Source organism: Monodon monoceros, unplaced genomic scaffold (assembly GCF_005190385.1).
Source record: "Monodon monoceros isolate NGI ecotype Baffin Bay Population unplaced genomic scaffold, NGI_Narwhal_1 Super_Scaffold_10, whole genome shotgun sequence".
NCBI classification, from domain to species: Eukaryota; Metazoa; Chordata; class Mammalia; order Artiodactyla; family Monodontidae; genus Monodon; species Monodon monoceros.
In genome coordinates, this window is record NW_021703766.1 from 14,682,178 (window position 1) to 14,703,949 (window position 21,772).

At 39.0% G+C, this 21,772-nt stretch overlaps 2 protein-coding genes across 7 annotated transcripts in view; one reads left to right on the top strand and one right to left on the bottom strand.

Annotated features, from left to right (window-relative positions):
* IST1 (IST1 factor associated with ESCRT-III) overlaps window positions 1–1,618 on the top strand; it is a 30,525-nt gene extending 28,907 nt beyond the window's left edge. For 5 of the 6 annotated variants that reach the window (XM_029242639.1, XM_029242632.1, XM_029242649.1 and 2 more), the window contains one exon: window positions 259–1,618. In XM_029242639.1, the coding sequence (XP_029098472.1) occupies window positions 259–458 (200 nt within the window). In that variant the 3' untranslated portion in view covers window positions 459–1,618. The remainder of the gene's footprint in view (window positions 1–258) is intronic. The other variant, XM_029242658.1, reaches the window with a different exon arrangement.
* The window catches only part of PKD1L3 (polycystin 1 like 3, transient receptor potential channel interacting), a 56,384-nt gene continuing 35,328 nt past the window's right edge, over window positions 717–21,772 (bottom strand). The window contains 10 exon segments of the mRNA XM_029205635.1: window positions 717–2,301; window positions 2,702–2,836; window positions 4,620–4,730; window positions 11,596–11,602; window positions 14,023–14,065; window positions 14,068–14,259; window positions 14,262–14,273; window positions 15,186–15,326; window positions 17,581–17,638; window positions 20,136–20,188. Coding sequence (XP_029061468.1) covers window positions 2,218–2,301; window positions 2,702–2,836; window positions 4,620–4,730; window positions 11,596–11,602; window positions 14,023–14,065; window positions 14,068–14,259; window positions 14,262–14,273; window positions 15,186–15,326; window positions 17,581–17,638; window positions 20,136–20,188 — 836 coding nt within the window. The 3' untranslated portion in view covers window positions 717–2,217.

Here is a 21,772-nt window from a genome sequence, read left to right on the forward strand (position 1 = left end):
GCCCCATGCACCACACTTTGACTTTCCCTTAAACTTTTTTCTCACTGTAGGAAAGTAAAACATATTCAACCATAATTAGAAAACGTAGCTGTTAATTGTCCTGAAAATTTTTATTGACCTTTAGAATTATTTTTTAAAAAACAATGTTTTCTCCAGTATTTTGATTATTTTATTGTTTCTGCCAGGGGGGATTGTGGGGTTTGAGGATCTGAGCCACTGGCATTTTTAACACTGTGCTCCTTACTGTAATTTAATTAGGTCCTGGACCCAAGCCAGAAGCTTCTGCAAAGCCCCCTTCCAGACCCGTGGATACCTATGACAACTTTGTACTGCCAGAATTGCCATCTGTGCCAGACACACTACCAACTGCATCTGCTGGTGCCAACACCTCAGCCTCTGAAGACATTGACTTCGATGATCTTTCCCGGAGATTTGAAGAGCTGAAAAAGAAAACATAGGCTTCCTAAACCAGGCAAGGTCCAAGTTCTGGGAATTGAGACTGAGCAGTTTCTCCTTGTAACAAAGAATCTCCATGAAATTCTGCTTCATCTGTTAACCATCACTGAGTACACTCTTCCTCTGGGTTCTCTTCCTGCTCTGACACACTCTGCTGCCTTCCGGTTCTCCACTGCTCCTGAGAGACTAACAACTGGAGATTGTGAGGTTGGAGCAGCTGGCTCCTGGCAGCCTTGCTTGTCCATTTCCTGTCAATGTGATCCCATTTCTCTCCTTCCTGTCCCACCATCTCTCCACAGGGGAGTGAGAAGGGGAGAGCTGTCAAAGATGGCCGGATGGTGGAGGAGAGTACTTCATGAAGTGTCTCAGCTCTGTGCTGAGGTTCTAGACTTAGAAACAAAGCCCTCCGTACAGAGGGATTGGTGGTGAGTGAGATTCAAGGCCAAGTTGTCGATTTTCTCGCTCTAATATGAATGGGAGAGAGAAAATGGCTCAGGAAGCCATTGTAACAGTTGTTAGAAGCTGGGTCTTCTCATTGACATACACACTACTCCTTGCTGCAGGGCACTGTTCCACCTGGATCCAGTTGCAAACTTTGGAAAGTTGAAGGCCTCTCTTAGTTCTACTGGATTCTCAGGGAGCCCTCTGTGGCCTTTTGCTTTATTTTGAGTGCTGTGTTTCCCTTTTAATAGAGGGCAGCACTGTATATAAATTCCTGTTTTTCCCCATGGCATGTTCTGTTGGATTGCATTGCTGGCCACATACTGGGCAAAAGTCACCATTCAAGGCTAAGTGGGCTTCCAGTAGCCTTAATAGAAATATTCAAGTCTCTTGAGTAGTGAGCTGGAAAGCCTACAGGTGAAGAGGGGTTCCTGTTTTCATTTGAAAACGTTATGATCAAGAGAACCTTTAAAAACTGATCTCAGATAAATTTTTGGTGCCCATGTGGCTGTAGGTGTTTTGCTCCTTCCCTTGACGGATGAGACTCTGTTTTGCCCCCTAGCTAAGGCCATCCTTCCCCACAAGGATGGATTTGGGATCGGAAGATACGACTTCGGCTTCTGTGTGGTGTATCTGTACACACTTGTTTCAAGCAACTTTAATGTTTTTGATTGATTTGTATGTCATGGCTCAGTAGCTGCTAATAAAGTTAAAAATTCTGTGCCCCGCTTTCTCCATTGTTTTGGTCAAATGACGAGGGTCAAGATTTTAGTGGAGAGTTTTTAAGCAAGTGACACATACTGGGCACAAGCCAGACCTTATTGGCTCCCTGGGTAGGATGCCTGGGGAGTAAGGGGCCCATTTCGATCTCAGTATTTAAGCCCAGATTGTTACCTGTGAGTTGGCTTGGTTACTTCTGTGTGACAGGGCTCCCCCTTAGCCAAATCTCATGCTTGTATCTTTAATTAAAGTTGCAGTGAGCTTACTTCTGACTCATATTTCCCATAGTCATCCTGGAACATGAATGATGTTACTTGGTGTTTGTTTGGCAGCAGAGCTGGTTTATCCTGCACCACTCTTGCAGTGTTAACCCTCTGATAGTGCCAAGTTCCATAAACATAAGAATCTGCAGCCAAGGGGATTTTTATTCTTCACTAACAAAATTAACTAAGTATATTATAAACATCTATAATTTTCTAAAGTACACCATGCAAATATCAGTATTAATATACTAAGAAGTAATAAGCCAAGCGAAGAGGTAACAGGATTAATCTTTTGAAACTTCATTTGTCAGTGGCCATTGCTGTTACAGCTGTTTGCTTACTTACATGTGTTCTGGTGTTGCTGTATTCCTAACAAACTTGAGAGCTTCAGTAGCAGCATAACCATCAGTGTAGCTTCTTTCTGAGTCTGTTGGAAGACAAAAAGAGAAAAGCAAGGAAATCGAAATTGCTGCTAGTGGTGGAGGAAAAAAAGTACCAAAGATATATTTTTTAAAAAGTAGATATTAAGTGTAAAGATACTGTTTCCTTTAATGGTTTACTGTCAGGCCTTGGAGTGTTTCTGCTACTTAACAGTGGAGGGCCAGCTATTTATAGGACAGTGGATGTAGAACATAATGTACTTTTGGTAAATTGGGTTTCCTAGGAAAATGGTTGGCAGAGCTGTGGAGACTAATAAAGGGAGTATGCTGATACTGTGCGTTATGTCAGTCTGTAATCTTAAGAGCAGCTACAATTGAGCTTTTCCAGTGATAAAATCATGATAGGGTTTATATTTCAATTACTGAGTCAGAGTTACTTACCTTAAAGGACTTTCTTTCTTTACCAAAGGTCATTAAAATGGCAGAAACAAAAAGGTTAATGATCACAAATACCATCAAAACGGCACTGGTTAGGAGAATAAGAAAGGAGCTCAGGACTGGGTTTAAAGCAATAACCTGAAAAGACAATAGGACACTTCGAGTTTAAACACTGAGAGTTTAATATCTACTTTAAAAATGTAAGATACATGCTAACATTTGGGATATATTCATGTAAGGAAACACTTATGTCTGGTGGAAACTAGAAAAGCAAAAATATTAAAAAGGAAAATACTTTTGAGTGGACAGAAAAGCAAGAGTGACTGACTCTAAGAGTGTAAATAATTGTGCCTTCAGGGCTTTCACAAGAAGAAAACAGGTGAGTTGTAATGGAATTATAAGTGACTCAAAGCCCTTGTGAGTTGTTGGGAATTCTGGAAAATATTTCTAAACATGGAAGCTTCAAGGAATAGCAAAAGTGTGTTGAAAAAATACACAGATACCAGCAGTGATAATGAAAACTGTCCCTGCCGTTCCAAGCACTTTCTACTCTGAACATAGGAGCATTTCAATACAGTTTAAAAGGTTAGCCATAGAAAACTGGCTTTTAATGCTTTTTCTAGATTTTTTTTAATCGTTATCTTTAAAAGTATAATTACTGAGTTTTGCCATTCTTGCCTTTTCAGTACAAAGAGATCTTTCTCAAATGTAGGGCTTACTAGAATGGTTTCCAGTAAAATTTGGTTTCCAAATTCTTAAATTTAGGTGTTCCTTTTAAAAATGATTATTTTCCTTTGGTATTGGCTGATTCATTATTGCCACTGGGCACTGTTTTAAAAAAAAACACCCAACAACTTAGAGGATGAATACTTGCAATAAATACTATTGTGATGGAAATCTCTGTGACAGAGATATTATAATGGCTGCCAGCTTATATCTACTTATTTTAAAAGAACTTAATCATAACTCCAGGTAAACCAAACAGTTTGGGCAAACGTTGAGTTTGTGATGCAAGACTATTCCCAGTAAGTATACTCCATTTTCCCTTTTAAGTCAAAAAGTAGGTGTCAGCAAAAGTTTATTATGATTGTTACTTCTTTAAGAGCTTTAGTATATAAAGTGTTCCAGGGGTGAGGACTTCATTCCCTAGTGATTGGGGCTGGAACCATAACAAAACAGTCCACCCAAAATAGCAGTTATGTTAATCTTTCTTAGATTTTAGGAAGGTGGTGGTAACTTTCCACGTTAGAAACTATGTTAATTTACCCATTTTAATTAGTAACCTTTGATTTCTAGAGTATCAGAATGATGAGCTTTGATGAAAATCTTGCCAGTTTCACTAATTTGAATTGCAGTTTTTTTCTTATCAAATCTATATGTGCTAGTGTTTGGGACCCAAAACCTCACCTGGGTTTCCTACTTTATTTTTTATGTTGAGTAGAAAGGGATTTGTGTAGGTAGTTCCTGGGAGAAAATAACAGCCTCTCTGAAATTAGTATTTATAGACAGAAATAACTGCAGTTCTTTCTGGACTTGTACCTCCCTAATTTTTCTTTTTTAAGTCACTTCCAATTATACCCTTCAAAGGGCCGTTGAGAAAGCAGCAGCAATCATGTTAATCTGGCCAGGTGTGAGAACACAAGTTCAGGCCCAGTGTCTTTGGCTGTAAGATTAAGGATAGAAGAAGTGAGAAAGGTGGGACTATGTGCTTAGGAAAGGAAGGATTTCTGAAGGTAACAGCCACTCAAAAGCTATACAGTATCTGTAGGTAATACCATAAAATAATGGCAAAGGAACTAAGTTTCTCCCTTTTCCAGTATGCAGTGGTACAGTAGGGGCTGCTTTTATAAGCAATTCTCCCCTTGTTTGATATATTAAACCAAATAGAATTCTGCAGGGAAACCAGGAATAGGGTTTTTACCTCCTTGTGATGAGAGATTCCCATCAGGAGACCAACAACAGTCACTGCTGAACTGAGACAAGTTCGGTAGTCAGAGATGCTCCATCCAAACAGCAGGTTAAACTGAAAAAACTGTCAGATGGGGGTGGAGAGTAGTAGAGGGGACTGCACTTCTTTGGGTCCTGAGGTGCTTGATAATGGTGAGGTCAAGGTAGAACCAATGGAATAGAAATTAAAGAAGTTCCTTAGTGGCCATTCAAATTGCTATGCCTAAAAACTACACAGAATTCTTCTGTAATTACAGTGTTTTCATATAAATTTGACTTCCATATAGTTCATCCTGTGAACTAAATGTTATCCCCATTTTAGAGATCAAACAAATGTCTTGAGTTTATCATACTGCTAGTTAACTGTGGGCCTACACAACTAAAACCAGCTCCACTGTCTTCTCCAAAACTCATTGCCAACTTGAACTGATGGTTTTCCATTTAGTGACCTTTTCTAAGGGAAGCAATGTGATTCCAAGACTACAGCACTTAGGAAAAGACAGACGCTAGATGCAGCAAAAGCAGTTCTAAGAGGGAAGCTTATAGCAATAAATGCTTACATTAATAAAAATCTCAAAAAACCTAGCTTTACTGCTCAAGGAACTAATAACTGATCCTAAAGTTAAAAGAAGAAATGAAGTAATAAAGATTAGGGCAGAAATAGCGACTAGAAAGACAACAGAAAAAAAAGTTAGCTTTTTTGAACAACAAAAATGACAAGCCTTTAGCTAGACTAACCAAGAAAAGAGAAAGGATTCTAATAAATAAAATTACATAAACAAAAGAGGAGACATTACAACTGATATCACAAAAATACAAAGGATCATAAGAGACTACTAGGAATAATTACACACCAACAAACTGGATAACCTAGAAAAAATGGATAAATTGCTAGAAACATACAACTGAATAATGAATAAACAGAAAACCTGAACATACGAAGTATAAGTAAGGAGACTGAAGCAGTAATCAAAAACCTCTCAACAAAGAAAAGCCCAGGACCAGATAGCTTCATGGGTGAATTCTATCAAACATTTAAACTTTTAAATTCTCGGACTTCCCTGGTGGTCCAGTGGTTAGGACTCTGTATTTCCACTGCAGGGGATTGTAGGTTCGATCCCTGGTCAGGAAACTAAGATCCCATGTAAGTCAATAAATGTGATACACCATATTAAAAGAATGAAGGATGAAAAACATCTCCATTGTACATATATACAATGGAATATTACTCAGCCATAAAACGAAACGAAATTGAGTTATTTGTAGTGAGGTGGATGGACCTAGAGTCTGTCATACAGAGTGAAGTAAGTCAGAAAGAAAAACAAATACCGTATGCTAACACATATATATGGAATCTAAGAAAAAAAAAAATGGTCATGAAGAACCTAGGGGTAAGATGGGAATAAAGACACAGACCTACTAGAGAATGGACTTGATATGGGGAGGGGGAAGGGTAAGCTGTGACAAAGTGAGAGAGTGGCATGGACATATATACACTACCAAACATAAAATAGATAGCTAGTGGGAAGCAGCCGCATAGCACAGGGAGATCAGCTTGGTGCTTTGTGACCACCTAGAGGGGTGGGATAGGGAGGGTGGGAGGGAGATGCAAGAGGGAAGAGATATGGGGACATATGTATAACTGATTCACTTTGTTATAAAGCAGAAACTAACACACCATTGTAAAGCAATTATACTCCAATAAAGATGTTAAAAAAAAACAAAGACATGATCTCAACAGATGCAGAAAGAGCATTCAACAAAATTTAACAACCTTTAATGATAAAAACTCAACAAATTAGGCAAGAAGGAATGTACTTCAACATAATAAAGGCCATATATGTCAAGCTCACAGCTAACATCATACTCAATTGTGAAAAGCTAAAAGCTCTTCCTCTAAGATACGGAACAAGACAAGGATGCCAACTCTCACCACATCTATTCAACACAGTACTGGAAGTCCTAGCCAGAGAAGTTAGGTAAGAAAAATAAATAAAAGGCATCCAAATAAGAAAGGAGGAAGTAAAACTGTCTTTGCAGATGACATGGTCTTATATATAGAAACCCTAAAGACTCCACCAAAAACCTGTTAAAAAAAATGAATTCAGTAACACTACAGAATAAAAAATCAAAATACAACAATCAGTTGCATTTTCTTACACTAACAACTAGCTGAAAAAGGAATTAAAAAAACAGTCTCATTTACAATAACATCAAAAAGAATAATACACTTGGGAATAAATTTAACCGAGGTGAAAAATCTGTTCAATGAAAACTATAAGAGATTGATGAAAGATATGAAAAAGACAAAAGTAAATGGGAAGATTTCCCACATTCATGGATTGGAAGAGTTAATATTGTTAAAATGTCCCTACTACACAAAGTGATCTACAGATTCAATGCAATCTCTATCAAAATTCCAGTGGCATTTTCCCCAGAAATAGAGGAAATCCTAAAATTTGTATGGAACCACAAAAATACCATGAATAGCCAAAATAATCTTGAGAAAGATGAACGAAGCTGGAAGCATCACACTTCCTGATTTCAAACTATATTGCAAAACTATAGTAATCAAAATACTATGAAATTGGGATAAAAACAGATACATAGAACAATGGAACTGAATAGAGAACCCAGAATTAAACCCACACCCATAGATTCGGCCAACTAATCTATGACAAGGGTGCCAAGAATACACAATGGGGCTAGTCTCTTCAACAAATAATGCTAGGAAAACTGGATTTCCACATGCAAAAGAATGCAGTTGGACACTTTTATTTTGCCATATACAAAAAATCAACTCCAAATGGATTAACAACTTAAACCTTAGACCTGAAACTGCAAAATTCCTATGAGAAAATAGAAGAAGCTTCTTGACACTGGTCTTGGCAGTTTTTTGGATATGACGCTAAATGCACAGGCAACAAAAGCTATAACAAGTGGGACTACCTCAAACTAAAAAGTTTCTGCGCAGCAAAGGAAACAAAAGGCAGCCTATGAAGTGGGAGAAAATATTTGCAAACTATATATCTGATAAGGGGTTAAAATCCAAAATCCATAAAGAACTCATACAACTCAATACCAAAAAAAAATCATCCTGATTAAAAAATGGGCAAAGGACCTGAATACACATTTTTCTAAAGAAATACAAATGACCAACAGGTATATGTAAAAATCACTAATCATCAAGGAAATAACAAACCGAAACTGCAATGTGATATCACCTCACGACTGTTAGGATGGCTATTATCAAGAAGACAAGAAATAACAAATGTTGGTGAGGGTTTGGAGAAAGGAGCCCTGTTGGTGGGAATGTAAGTTGGTATAGCCATTATGGAAAACAGCATGGAGTTTCCTCAAAAAATTAAAAATAGAGCTACTAGATGATCCAGTAATCCTACTACTGGCTATATATTGAAAGGAAATGAAATCAGCATCTTGAAGAGCTATCTGCACTCCCATGTTCATAGCAGGATTATTCACGAAAGTGAAGATATGAAATAAGCCAAACAAAGAAACATGTATGATCTCTTATAAGTGCAATTTTTAAAAGTCGAACTTACAGAACCAGAGGGTAGAATGGTGGTTACCAGGGGCTGGGGTGGGGAGGGGGATGGGTGGATGTCAGTCAGAGTATACAAACTTTTAGTTTTAAAATCAATAAGTCCTGGAGATCTAATATATAGCATGATTATAGATTATAGTTAATAGTAATATATTGTATACTTGAAATTTGCTTAGAGAATAAGAATTCTTATCACACTAAAAACATGTAACCGTGTGAGGTGATGGATATGTTAATTAGTTTGATTGTGGTAAACATTTCACAATGTATTCATATATCAAAACATCACATTGTACCTTAAATATATACAATTTTAATTTCTCCATTGTACCTCAATAAAGCTGGGGAGAAAAGAGAACCTAAAAACTATTAACAAAAAAATTCAGCAAGCTGGCTGGGTACTAAATATAATAAAATCAATAGCCTTCATATATTCAAACAATATTTACTTAGAAACTATAGTGAAATAAAATCTCATTCACAATAGACCACAAAAGATAAGCCTAACAAGAGATGTGCAAGAATTATATGAAGAGAATTTAATATTACTGAGGGATACAAATGCAGATGAGAATAGAAAAAGCATACCACACTCCCAGATAGAACATCATAAGCTACCAATTCCCTAAATTAATTTTTATAAATCCTTATTTTGTTTCTGTATAAATATCTAAATCTCTACAACTGAACGAGCTCTTAATACATAAAAAGCTCCCATTTGTCAAAACAAGCAAACAAAACCAAGCAGCCCAATGAAAAACGGGCAAAAATTATAGAATGACATTGATTCATTCTTTCTCTCCATCAGTATGTATTGAGTGCTCACATACACCAGGTCCTCTTCTAGGTGCTGGGAACACAGCAGTGGACAAGAGTCCCTGTCCACAGAGCATTCACATTTGAGGAGGGTGGGAGACAGGCAATAACCAAACAATATTCAGGTAATGATTGTGCTATGAAGAAAACTGAGCCGCGGAGCAACTAAGCCCGCGTGCTACAACTACTGAAGCCTGCGCGCCTAGAGCCCGTGCTCTGGCAACAAGAGAAGCCACCGCAGTGAGAAGCCCGCGCACCACAACGAAGAAGAGTTGCCCCCACTCACCGCAACTAGGGAAAGCCCACGCACAGCAACAAAGACCCAACGCAGCCAAAAATGAATGAATAAATAAATTAATTAAAAAAAGAAACTGAGTAGGAAGAGGGGATAGAGTGTTCTGTGAGGAGGGAGCAGTGCTATTTATTTACAGGATGATTAGAGGTTTCTCAGAGGAGGTGGCTTATGAGAAAGACCCTAATAAAGTTTGGAGCTCCCAATGCAAACGTCAGTCAGGGCAACAGCAAGTTCCAAGGCAAGAGCATGTGCATCGTGTTTAAGGAGAGCACAGAAGCTTGTGTGGCTGAATTAGAGTGAATGAGGGTCAGAATGAGGGTAGGAGAAGTAACAGATGTAGCTACAGCTCCGGACAGGGAAGGCCCTAGAGTAAACATTAGAAAGGGTTTGGGCTTTTATTTTAAGTATGATGGAATCCATTGGGAGGTTTTGAACAGCGACAAAACACATTTATGTTGTAAAAAAAATAATATGGGGAAGATGGAATGAAGACGGGCAAGAGCAGAGGCAAGTTTTGTCCATATGAGAGGTGAAAAATGGTTCCTTAGTTTAAACTTGCATTTTCTCATGAGCGCAGTTGCAAACCTTTTGTATATTTCAGAGTTACCTGTATTGTATGAAAACACCAATGTTCACTGAACTGTTGGCGATGTGGGCAGATCTAATACATTGCTCGTGGGAACATTAATTGGTACAATTGAGGAGAACAATTTGGCGATATCTTTCTAAATGAAAAATGGATATACATTTTTAGCAAGTCTTTTCAAGGTACTTATCTTACAGATATATTTGCATATGAGTGAAATTACATATGTAAAAGGGTATAAATGGTAGTATTATTGTTAACAGTATAAGAGTGGAAACAATCTAAATGTCTATTAAAAGGGAACCGGTCATAAAACTTATGGTACATCCACGCAATGGCATACTATATAGTAAATGAATAAAACATAAAAAGGGACAGCTTTATATATGCTGATGGAACAATCTCCAGGCAAATTGAGGGGAAAAGGCAAAAAGGCATGACAATGTTTATAGTATGCTGCTATTTATCATCAAATGTATTTGCAAATGTATAGATTACCTCTGAAAGAATTTACAAGTATACCTTGGAGATACTGTGGCTTCGGTTCTAGACCACTGCAATAAAGCAAGTCACATGAGTTTTTTGGTTTCCCAGTGCATATAAAAGTTATGTTTAGGGAATTCCTTGGCTATCCAGTGGTTAGGACTCTGCGCTTTCACTGCTGGGGCCCGGGTTCAATCCCTGGTTGGGGAACTAAGATCGTACAGGCCGTGCGGTGTGGCCAAAAAAAAAAAAGTTATGTTTACACTGTATTATAGTCTATTAAGTGTATAATACCATTATGTCTAAACAATGTACATACACCTAAATTAAAAATGCTTTATTGCTAAAAAATGCTAATCATCACCTGAGCCTTCTTTTAGCAATAGTAACATCCAAGATCACTGATCACAAGTCACCCTAACAAATATAATGAAAAAGTTTGAAATATTTCGAGAGTTACCAAAATGTGACACAGAGACACGAAGTGAGCAAATGCTGTTGGAGAAGTGGCGCCAATGAATTTGCTTCACACAGGGCTGCCACATCTTCAATTTGTTAAAGAAAACATGCAGTATCTGCGAAGTGCAGTAAAGTGAAATGCAGTAAAGTGAGGTATGTCTGTATAATCAATTGGGAATGTAGTTGTCTCTGGGAAAGAGAGGAGGGGGATCAGGGGATAAAGGAGAGTTGCACAATATACATCATGGTACATATGGATTTTCTACATATTTATGTTTTAATTATGAAAAATGTTTTAACATGAAAGAAAAAGATTATGTTACAAAATTTGGCAGGGAGAGGTTTGCAGTAGGTTATTAAAGGACCTAGGGTCCTGCAGAAGATAAAAGAGAAAGGTAAAGGGTGACTTAACCTTCAAAGATGGCCTTACTTTATATTTCTTAAAACTTCAAAGATGGCCTTACTTTATATTTCTTAAAAACTGTGCAATTGTAGAATTGTGATTAGTGTTTTTTCACCTCAGAAGAAAGTCAAAAGAGATAAACTTTAAATTGCGGCAAGAGGAATTTTAATTAAATCCTACAAAAAAAATTCTTCCCTAAATGTGTTTCAACATTGGACTAGGCTATTTAGGAGAGTTCTGTTTTTATAGGATACAGATTTATTTACAGGATACAGATTATCTGCCATGAATGGCTTGGGCTTCAATATTCCTGAAAACAAGTGGACTAATGGGACTGGGCTACATCAATTCTGAAAGCGAAAATTTTTTAGCAGTTGAAGAGTTAAAAAATGTTAGTTACAATTTTTACTGCTGTTTACCGCATATCTACTTAATTCTGTTTCATTATCTACATCTACAGATAGCTGTTGCTCTTCCTTAGTATGTCCAGGTAACTCATGTAAACTCTGTGGTTCTAGTACAACCAGAGCTCCAACTGCCCCAGTTAATAACAATAGCTAACACCCATCGACTGAACAGTATGTGCCCGACACTGTTCTAAGCACTTAGATCTGCTAAGGTTTTAATCTTCACATCTGTCTTACAGGGTAGGTCCTAAGATTATCCCCATTGTACAGATGGGGAAACTGAGGCACAGGAGGTTGAGTAATTTACCCAAGAACACACTGCTGGTAAGTGGAGAGCAAGGATGTGAACCTGGGCAGTCTGGGCAGCCTTCTGAGTCTGCGCCTTTGGACCACAACAGTATACTGTAAAGCAAAGGAGTCTAAGAGGAGAACATGCCTATTGTGATGGCACTAGCCTTAGCCACCCAGGGTCTGATTCACTTTTTATTTAAGTCAGTATAGACAGTTACTGACTGCAAACAGAATATGCCCTCAACCTAGAACTGTCACCGTTTAAAACTCAACTAGAAAGAATCAACATGCAATGTACAGAAGTTGCCATCTGTTAAAACTCTTAAATGCAACAAGTACATGTTTAAGAAAAGATTATACAGATGTAGAAAACAAACTTATGCTTACCAAGGGGGAAAGTGGGGGAAGGATAAATTGGAAGATTGGGATTGTATATACACACTATTATATATAAAATAGATAACTAATAAGAACCTGCTATATAGCACGGGGAACTCAATACTCTGTAATGACCTATATGGGAATAGATTCTAAAAAAGAGTGGATATATGTATAACTGATTCACTTTGCTGTACAGCAGAAACACAACATTGTAAATCAACTATACTCCAATAAAAATTAATTTAAAAAAAAGGACTATACATGTTTGCTGAGATGAACATATCATTCCGATTTTTTTCAGGAACCTAGGAGATGTTCCAAATCCCAACAGAAAGCCACCAATCCTGAGATTAATGAATGTAACAATTTCCAGAATACAGCTTAATAAGATATAAAGTTATAATATGGCAAGGTGTTGGTAACTGGTGAAAGATACTGAACAAGAAGCATTCATACTGGGACTTCCCTGGTGGGTGAGTGGTTAAGAATCCACCTTCCAATGCAAGGGATGTGGGTTCAATCCCTGGTCAGGGAACAAAGATCCCACATGCCGTGGGGCAACTAAGCCCGAGCGTGGCAACTACTGAGCCTGCACGCCACAACTAGAGAGCCTGTGGACGCAACTACTGAGCCCACGTGCTCTGGAGCCCATGCGCCACACCTAGAGAGAAGCCTGCGCTTCGCAATGAAGAGCCCGTGCACTGCAATGAAAAGATTCTGCGTGCTGCAACTAAGGCCCGATGCAGCTAAATGAAAAAAATAAAAATAAAAAATTATCTAAAAAAAAACAAGCATTCATACTAACTTTTTTTCTTTTTTTGTGACTGTGTTTGGGTCTTCGTTGCTGCGCGTGGGCTTTCTTTAGCTGTGGTGAGCGGAGGCTACTCTTCATAGCGGTGCACGGGCTTCTCATTGCAGTGGCTTCTCTTGTTGTGAAGCACAGGCTCTAGGCGCACAGGCTTCAGTAGTTGTGGCACGTGGGCTCAGTAGTTGTGGCTCGCAGGCTCCAGAGCACAGGCTCAGTAGTTGTGGCGCATGGGCTTAGTTGCTCCGCGGCATGTGGGATCTTCCCGGACCAGGGCTTGAACCTGTGTCCCCTGCATTGGCAGGCGGATTCTCAACAACTGTGCCACCAGGGAAGTCCCCATACTAACTCCTCTTGATGGTGAGGTTCTTTGAGGGTACAAACCATATAATGTCCATCATTTTATTAGCTCCTAGGACAGTTCCCAGCATACTAGGTGTTCACTACATATTCGTGGAACTGAAGTGGATAACCAAGAAAAGTTACACAGACACATCACAGACTTGGGAATGACTGCACATCAGGCAATATATCAAAATATCATCTGGTGTGGAGATCTTTCTGGTTACACTGTTTTCGTGGTTCTGTGCTTATAGAACTTCTCAGCTACATGTGGTTCCCCCCTTCACAAGGAGGCAACCAGTCCCAGGGATCACTCCAGTTACTTTTCATGTTGTTAGTGAATAAAGTCTCAATTTTGTTTATCAGCCTCTTGTGAAACTCATCAGTGGCAATCAGCCTTCATGGGCCTGATCACCCTTGGGTGAACAGACATAAACCTGAACCTGCTTAGATGGGGCCCTGGGAGTGGACCTTTGGGTGCCCACAGAGGTGCAGTCATTTTGAAAAAGCCAGCAGACCTTTCTCCAGTGTTCTAGTGGGTTACTGCAGGGGTGTTTGGAAAACCAACTGCACCCCACATTTGCAGGGCTGGGCCCCAGGACTGTGTTCTTACCTCTGTAATCCCTGTACAGGTTAGGAAGGACGGTGCTACTGGCCCAGGGGTAGGAATGCTTAAGAAGTTTGATCTCTGAGAAGCGGTAAGGAAAGCTCTTGTGGATAGCTTGACGGAGGTAAAATCTGTTGGAGTTGTGTGCTGAGTAGACTGCAGTCATCAACAGGATAAGAGTATTTGTACTAGTTTTAGAAGAGAAAATCACAGGTGAGTAGTTAGCTTAGAAATCCTCTATGTTTTTCATTTTTTTTCCTAAGCTGACCGACTTTTACAGGTCAAAAACAGTCAAAAGTTGGCAATTTGATATGGTTCAACCTAATAATTGTAAACAGATAAGCAAAAGCATTTGGCTCTTAGCAATATCTATATAGATATCTATAGATATCTACATATATCCTTCCCAGAATTATTCTGCCACTGATCAGAAATTTTACTTAAAAATAAGATACATAAAATCTCACACAAGTGTTGTATTTTATTTCTTAGGTCTAAATGTCCTCCCAGACCACTCCTTTCATCTCCTCCCCTTCCCCTCCCCAGTTATCTATAGATTGTCTTGTGTTCACAAGAAGGGAAGGCATGATAAAAACAGAATTTCTCTTCTTTGGTCCAGAGAATCCAATAACCCAAACACTAGACGTGTTGAACCAGTTACCTTGCACTTACAGGACAGCAGTTTTTTTTGTTGTTGTTTTTTTGACCATGCTGCGTGACATGTGGGATCTTAGTTCCCCCATCAGGGATCGAACCCGTGCCCCCTGCCTAACCACTGGACCACCAGGGAATTCCCAGGACATCTATTTTTCAAAGCATATTCATTTTCCCTCCACCATGCGATGTAGATCAAGTTTCATTATTACATTCTGCAGGTAGAGAAAGTGACTTACTGAAACACACAATTAGATCTCAAGATTCCAAGTTCAGGAGTCCTTCCATTCACCTTACAGCCTTGCTTAAGGGAATCCAGAATTTTTCGAGGTGAATATTTTAAAATAGTTTTCCACCCTTCTATATTTTCCATTTAATTCTCATTCCCCCTTTCCTTGCTGGGAAGTGTGCTGCTGTATCAACAGGTTACCATTTTTTCTCCATACCCAAAATATCTCCTGTCAACTTGAAGAATTTCTTCTCTTTCAAGGTTCTTTCTGGGCACTTAACTGGACCATTCATAGCTGGGGCTATGTAGATGGGGTTGTTTTCATCTCTTGAACCGGGTAATGATGAAGGACATCTTGCTGTCAAAAATTCAAATATAGGCCAAAAAAGGGTATATTTCATTAAGTAGTTATTCATCAACATTTGTTGAGCATCTTCTATGAGTATCTCCTGTTAAATGTTGAAATAGAGAATAAAGCTATCTAAGCAGCCCTTCCCAAACTATCATGAAAGACTTAAAAAAAAATTTCCAATCCATCAGGGACTGATACTGTTGTAAAAATACAGTAAAAACGAATTACTAGGAAAATGACATAGAACAGAGGCCTACAAAATACAAGCACCATTTTGAAAATTAGATTCAATAGGCCTAAAATTAGTCTGCCCAACTGCTCTAAAAGTTTCTAAATGCTTATTCTCAATTTCTGTACTTATCTTGGACTAGAAACACAGTTTTAGTCAGTGGACCACCCGATGGGAGCACTGTTCCAGAGTGGTGGTTCTCAAAGTTTAATGTGCCAGGGGATCACCTGGAATTTTGTTAAAATGCAGTTTCTGGGGTGAGGCCTAAGATTCTGCATATCTGACAGTTCCAGGAGATGCCAGCGCTGCTGGTCTCCAGACCACACTGTAAGCAGAAGAATATAGAGACACGTAAATCAAGACGGAGAGAGAAATGGAGTTCGAATATGACCTAAAACTTGTCAGCCTGTAAGAACCAAATGCTGAGGGATCACTGAAAAGAAAAACCTCCCTGAGGAATTCAGAGAAGGTGGCCCAGAGGCAGTGACATATGACATCTGTTTTGAATGTTGAGTCAGAAAGAATTCTCTAGATGGACAAGGATAAGGACAAGAAAAAAGTCATTTTAGTAGAGGGAACAGCAATTCAAGAGACCTATGAAATGAGGGCTAGGAAGGCAGTTTGAAGTCAGATTACTAACTTTTTAATCTCATAAGGAATAAGATACCAACCCCTTAGCAGCGTGCCCACCACTCAGTTTAAGAAATAAGTGATTGCCAAGATAAAATCCGCTGTGTGCCTCTGTGATGGTATCCCTTCTTTCCTTCAGAGAGCGAATCCTCTCCTAAATTTTGGAGTGTATCATCCTATGCATTTCTTCATTAAAATATATGTCTCCAAGCAAGACATGCATTGTTTTGCATGATTAAAATGGTGTGTTAAAAAAAACAAATGGTCGGGCTTCCCTGGTGGTGCAGTGGTTGACAGTCCGCCTGCCGATGCAGGGAACACGGGTTCGTGTCCCTGTCCGGGAAGATCCCACGTGCCGCGGAGCGGCTGGGCCCGTGAGCCATGGCCGCTGAGCCTGCGCGTCCGGAGCCTGTGCTCCGCAACAGGAGAGGCCACAGCAGTGGGAAGCCCGCATACCACAAAAAGAAACAACAACAACAAAACACAAATGGTCATGAAGAACCTAGGGGCAGGATGGGAATGACGCAGATGTAGAGAATGGACTTGAGGACACGGGGAGGGGGAAGGGTAAGCTGAGACGAAGTGAGAGAGTAGCATGGACATATATACACTACCAAATGTAAAATAGCTAGTGGGAAGCAGCCGCATAGCACAGGGAGATCAGCTCGGTGCTTTGTGACCACCTAGAGGTGTGGGATAGGGAGGGTGGGAGGGAGGGAGATGCAAGAGGGATGAGATATGGGGATATATGTGTAACTGATTCACTTTGTTATAAAGCAGAAACCAACACACCATTGTAAAGCAATTATACTCCAATAAAGATGTTTAAAAAATGTGTTAATTTTTCTGCAGTTTGCTTTTCAGCCATCTTTGTGTTTGTGAGTTTCATCCATGTAATATGAGTGGCTCTAGTCAGTTATTTAGAGGGTAGACTCCCTCAGGTTTGGTGACTGAATGGTGGGTGGGATTTAGGATTATTCTTATGTTTTTAGAGAATGGTGATGCTATTAACTGAAATGAGAAAACAGTAAAGAAGTGAATTTGCGGAGCAGGCAAATAATTCTGCTTGGGGCATGTTTAATTTGAGATACCTGCAGGCATTCAGATACAGAGGGTGAGCAGTTGGAAACAGCACTTGGGGCTCAAAGCTAGAAACACTAGGAAGGAATCTAGAATACAGGGAAGAGTAGAAGCATTGAGAGATCTAGGGAGGGATGGATCACAAAGAGTGTTGGTGACGCACTGGTTAGTCTTGGGCTGGGAAGAAGGTGCAACAGCTGGTCAGAGACAAGATCCTGAATGGATAGATTCCTCTGAGCCAGTGAGGTGGCTAGGAGCCCACTGTTCTGATACAATTTGCTATTTGCAAAATTAGATATTAGTTAGAACTACTTGAATTACCCAAGACTGCCAAGATCCTCTTGGTCTGATGTTCCTTCTCCTCGTGAAGCACAGCACCCTGTTCAGCAGCAGTGAGGGAAACAATGTGAGGAAGATCACCTGGACAGGAAAGTCAGAGGAGAAACTTAACGAGCAGATATTACAGGAACCAGGAAGGTGGCGCCATTAGGTAAAGGTGAAGGTGGGTATGATTAATACATTTCAGTGACTTGGCCCTTTATTTTGATGGAAAACTGAGAATTAAGTAAATTCATAATTATTTTTGCATAACCATGAGGATGTGGTTGATATCATGTTAATCTTTGTATTTTTGCTTGTAGTCCTTAATCTGCTTGGCTAGGAAAGTTTAAACTATTAAATGATTTGTGATGATCTGTATAAGGTGTTCACTGACACCTGTTTTTGGAACAACTTTGATGTGCTAGACTGAAGCAGCTACATTTTTGAAAGTGCCAGTTTTGCCGAAGCAGGCATGGAATCTTAGAATTGAGTAAGACCTTAAGCCTCTGTTAGGGGAAACAAGTATCCCCCGCTCCTTAAATTTCCTTGGAGGGGAGGAAAGTGCTCCAGTCCTCAGAGAACAAAGGACAAGAGTAGTATTTCCGGCCCGTTGCCACACACCCCTATTGAGATGTGGCAATTCCAGGTGTGTCTGCTCTGCAGACCTAAAGTCGCCCTCTAGTGGATTGTCCCAAGCATTACATTTGAGGGGAAATTACCAAAAAGTACACTTGGCCATGAGTTCAACCAAACTGCACTTTAGCAATACCGATAGCTAAGCTAACACATTGGTTTCCATCTCCTGTTCCTCTTTTTATACTTTCCAACTTTTAAAAACGTATATACATTTATTATAAAAATTTTCAAAAATAGAGATTTTTAAGAAACTTCAAAAATTTGGAATACATCCATTAATCATTTTTGTCTTAATATATCTGGACCAGTTTTCCACATCCTTACATTTTCTATAACATTTTAAATGGCTGCTCGGTATCCCATTACACAGATATGGCTGTCTTATATTAAGCAATATCCTATTTTTGAACATTTAAGTTGTTGCCATTTTATTATTATAAACCACTCTGAATTTTCTCAGAATAGATCCTTAGAAATGAAACTTACTCATCAAAGGGATGCAGAATTTGAAGGCTTTTACTGCCAGATTTTTACTGCCAGATTTTTACTGCCAGATTTTCCTCAACCAGCATTAAGTGCCCATTTTCCCTGGTATCACTGTGTATTATCATTTGTTTTCCTTTGCCATTTTTAAAAGCAAAATTGAATCTTACTGTTCTAAGTTATTTGACCAGAGAAGAGGAACTTTTTACAGTTTTTAGCCATTGTAATAACAAAGGTTTTTTAGCTTTAAAAAATGTATTTACACACATTAAAAAAACACACTCTTTTTGGTGTATAATTCTATGTGTTGACAAATACATAGAGTATCCACCACTATAATCAAGATACCTTACAGTTTCATCACCCCCCAAAATTCCCTGATGCTGCCCCTTTGTGATCAGCCCTTTTTACTACCTCCATCTCTGGGAACCACTGATAGATTCTTCATCCACGTAGTTTTTGCTTTTTGCAGAATGTCATATAAATGGAATCATAAAGTATGCTTTTGGAACTGGCTTCTTTCACTTACAATAATACATCTGAGATTCTTCCATGTCACTACATGTACCAGTAGTTTGTTCTTTTTCATTGCTGAGTAGTCTATTGTATGGATGTACCACAGCTTATCCATTCACCAGCTGATGGGCATTTGGGTTGGTTCCATCCTTGGCAATTATTATAATTATTATTATTGGCCACACCATGTGGCATGTGGGATCTTAGTTCCCTGACCAGGGATCAAACCCGTGCCCGCTGCAGTGGAAGCGCAGAGTCTTAACCACTGGACTGCCAGGGAGGTCCCATCCTTGGCAATTATGAATAAAGCTGCTACAAATATTCACACAATTCTGTGTGAACATAAGTTTTTATTTCTACTTATTTATTTACTTATTTATTTTTGGCTGTGTCGGGTCTTTGCTGAGGCATGTGGGCTTCTCTCTAGTTGTGGCATGAGGGTTTTCTCTTCTCTAGTTGTGGCGCGCAGGCTACAGGGCGCATGAACTCTGTAATTTGCAGCACGCAGGCTCTCTCATTGAGGTGCACAAGCTCAGTAGTTGTGGCACATGGGCTTAGCTGCCCTGCGGCATGTGGGAATCTTAGTTCCCTGACCAAGGACTGAACCCACGTCCCCTGCTTTAGAAGGCAGATTCTTTACCACTGGACCACCAGGGAAGTCCCGGTTTTTATTTCTTTTGGGTAAACACCTGGGAGTGCAATTACTAAGTTATATGGTAACTGTATAACTCTGTATGAAACTGGTAAACTGCTTTCCAAAGTGGCTATGCCATTTTTTCATTTCTACCACCAATGAATGAGAGTTCCCAGTTACTCTGCGTCCTCACCAGCATTTAGTATTATCGATATTTTAGTCATTCTACTTCAGACAATACTGCAAAGCTACAGTAATCAAAACAGCATGGTATTGGCACAAAAACAGACATATGGCTTAATAGAACAGAATAAAGAGCCCAGAAATAAACCCACACACCTATGGTCGATTAATCTCTCACAAAGCTGGCAAGAATATCCAATGGAGAAAAGACAGTCTCTTCAGCAAGTGGTGCTGGGAAAGTTGGACTGTAGCATGTAAATCAGTGAGTTAGAACACACCCTCACACAAAAATCAGCTCAAAATGGCTTAAAGACTTAAAAATAAAACATGACACCATAAAACTCCTAGAAGAGAACATAGACAAAACATTCTCTGACATCAATCATACCAATGTTTTCTTAGGTCACTCTCCCAAGGAAACAGAAATAAAAGCAAAAAAACCCAAAAAACAAATGGGACTTAATCAAACTTATACGCTTTTGCACAGCAAAGGAAACCATAAATCAAATGAAAAGACAATCTACGGACTGGGAGAAAATATTTGCAAATGATACAACTGACAAGGGCTTAATTTCCAAAATACACAAGCAGCTCATACAACTCAATAACAAAAAAACAAACAACGCAATCAAAAACTGGGCAGAAGACCTTAACAGACATGTCTCCAAAAAGACATACAGATGGCCAACAGGCACATGAAAAAATGCTCATCACTGTTAATGATTAGAGAAATGCAAATCAAAACTACAATGAGGTATCACCTCACACCGCTCAGAATGGCCATCATTAAAAAGTCTACAAATAACAAATGCTCTAGAGGGTGTGGAGAAAAGGCAACCCGCCTACAGTGTTGGTGGGAATGTAAATTGGTGCAGCCACTATGGAAAACAGTATGGAGGTTCCTCAAAAAACTAAAAATAGAGTTGCCATATGATCCAGCAATCCCACTCGTAAGCATATATCCGGACAAAACTGTAATTTGAAAAGATACATGCACCCCTATGTCATAGGGGTGTCACTATTTACAACAGCCAAGACATGGAAACAACCTAAATGTCCATCAACAGATGAATGGATAAAGAAGATGTGGTACATATATATCATGGAATGCTACTTAGCCATAAAAAAGAATGAAATAATGCCATTTGCAGCAACATGGAAGGACCTAGAGATTATGATACTAAGTGAAGTAAATAAGAAAGAGAAAGACAAATACCATTATATCACTTATATGTGGAAACTAAAAAATAATACAAATGAACTTATCTGCAAAATGTAAACAGACTCAGAGAGAAAACAAATTTATGGTTACCAAACAGGAAAGGAGGTGGGGAAGGGATAAATTAGGACTTTGGGATTAGTACATACAAACTACTATATAAAAAATAAACAATAAGGTCCTACTGTATAGCACAGGGATATTCAGTATTCCCTAATAAACCACAATGGAAAAGAATACGAAAAAGAATACGAATACTTATAACTCAATCATTTGCTGTACACCAGAAACTAACACAACGTTGTAAATCAACTACATTTCAATAAAAAAGGTGTCTTTCATAGAGCAAAATGTTTAATTTTGATGAAGTCCAATTTACCTATTTTTTCTTTCCTGGATTGTGCTTTTGGTAATGTATGTATATAAGAACTCTTTGCCTAGCCTAAGGTTTCGAAGATTTTCACCTATGTTTCCTTCTAAAAGATTTGTAATTTTACCTTTGAGTATATGATCCACTGAGT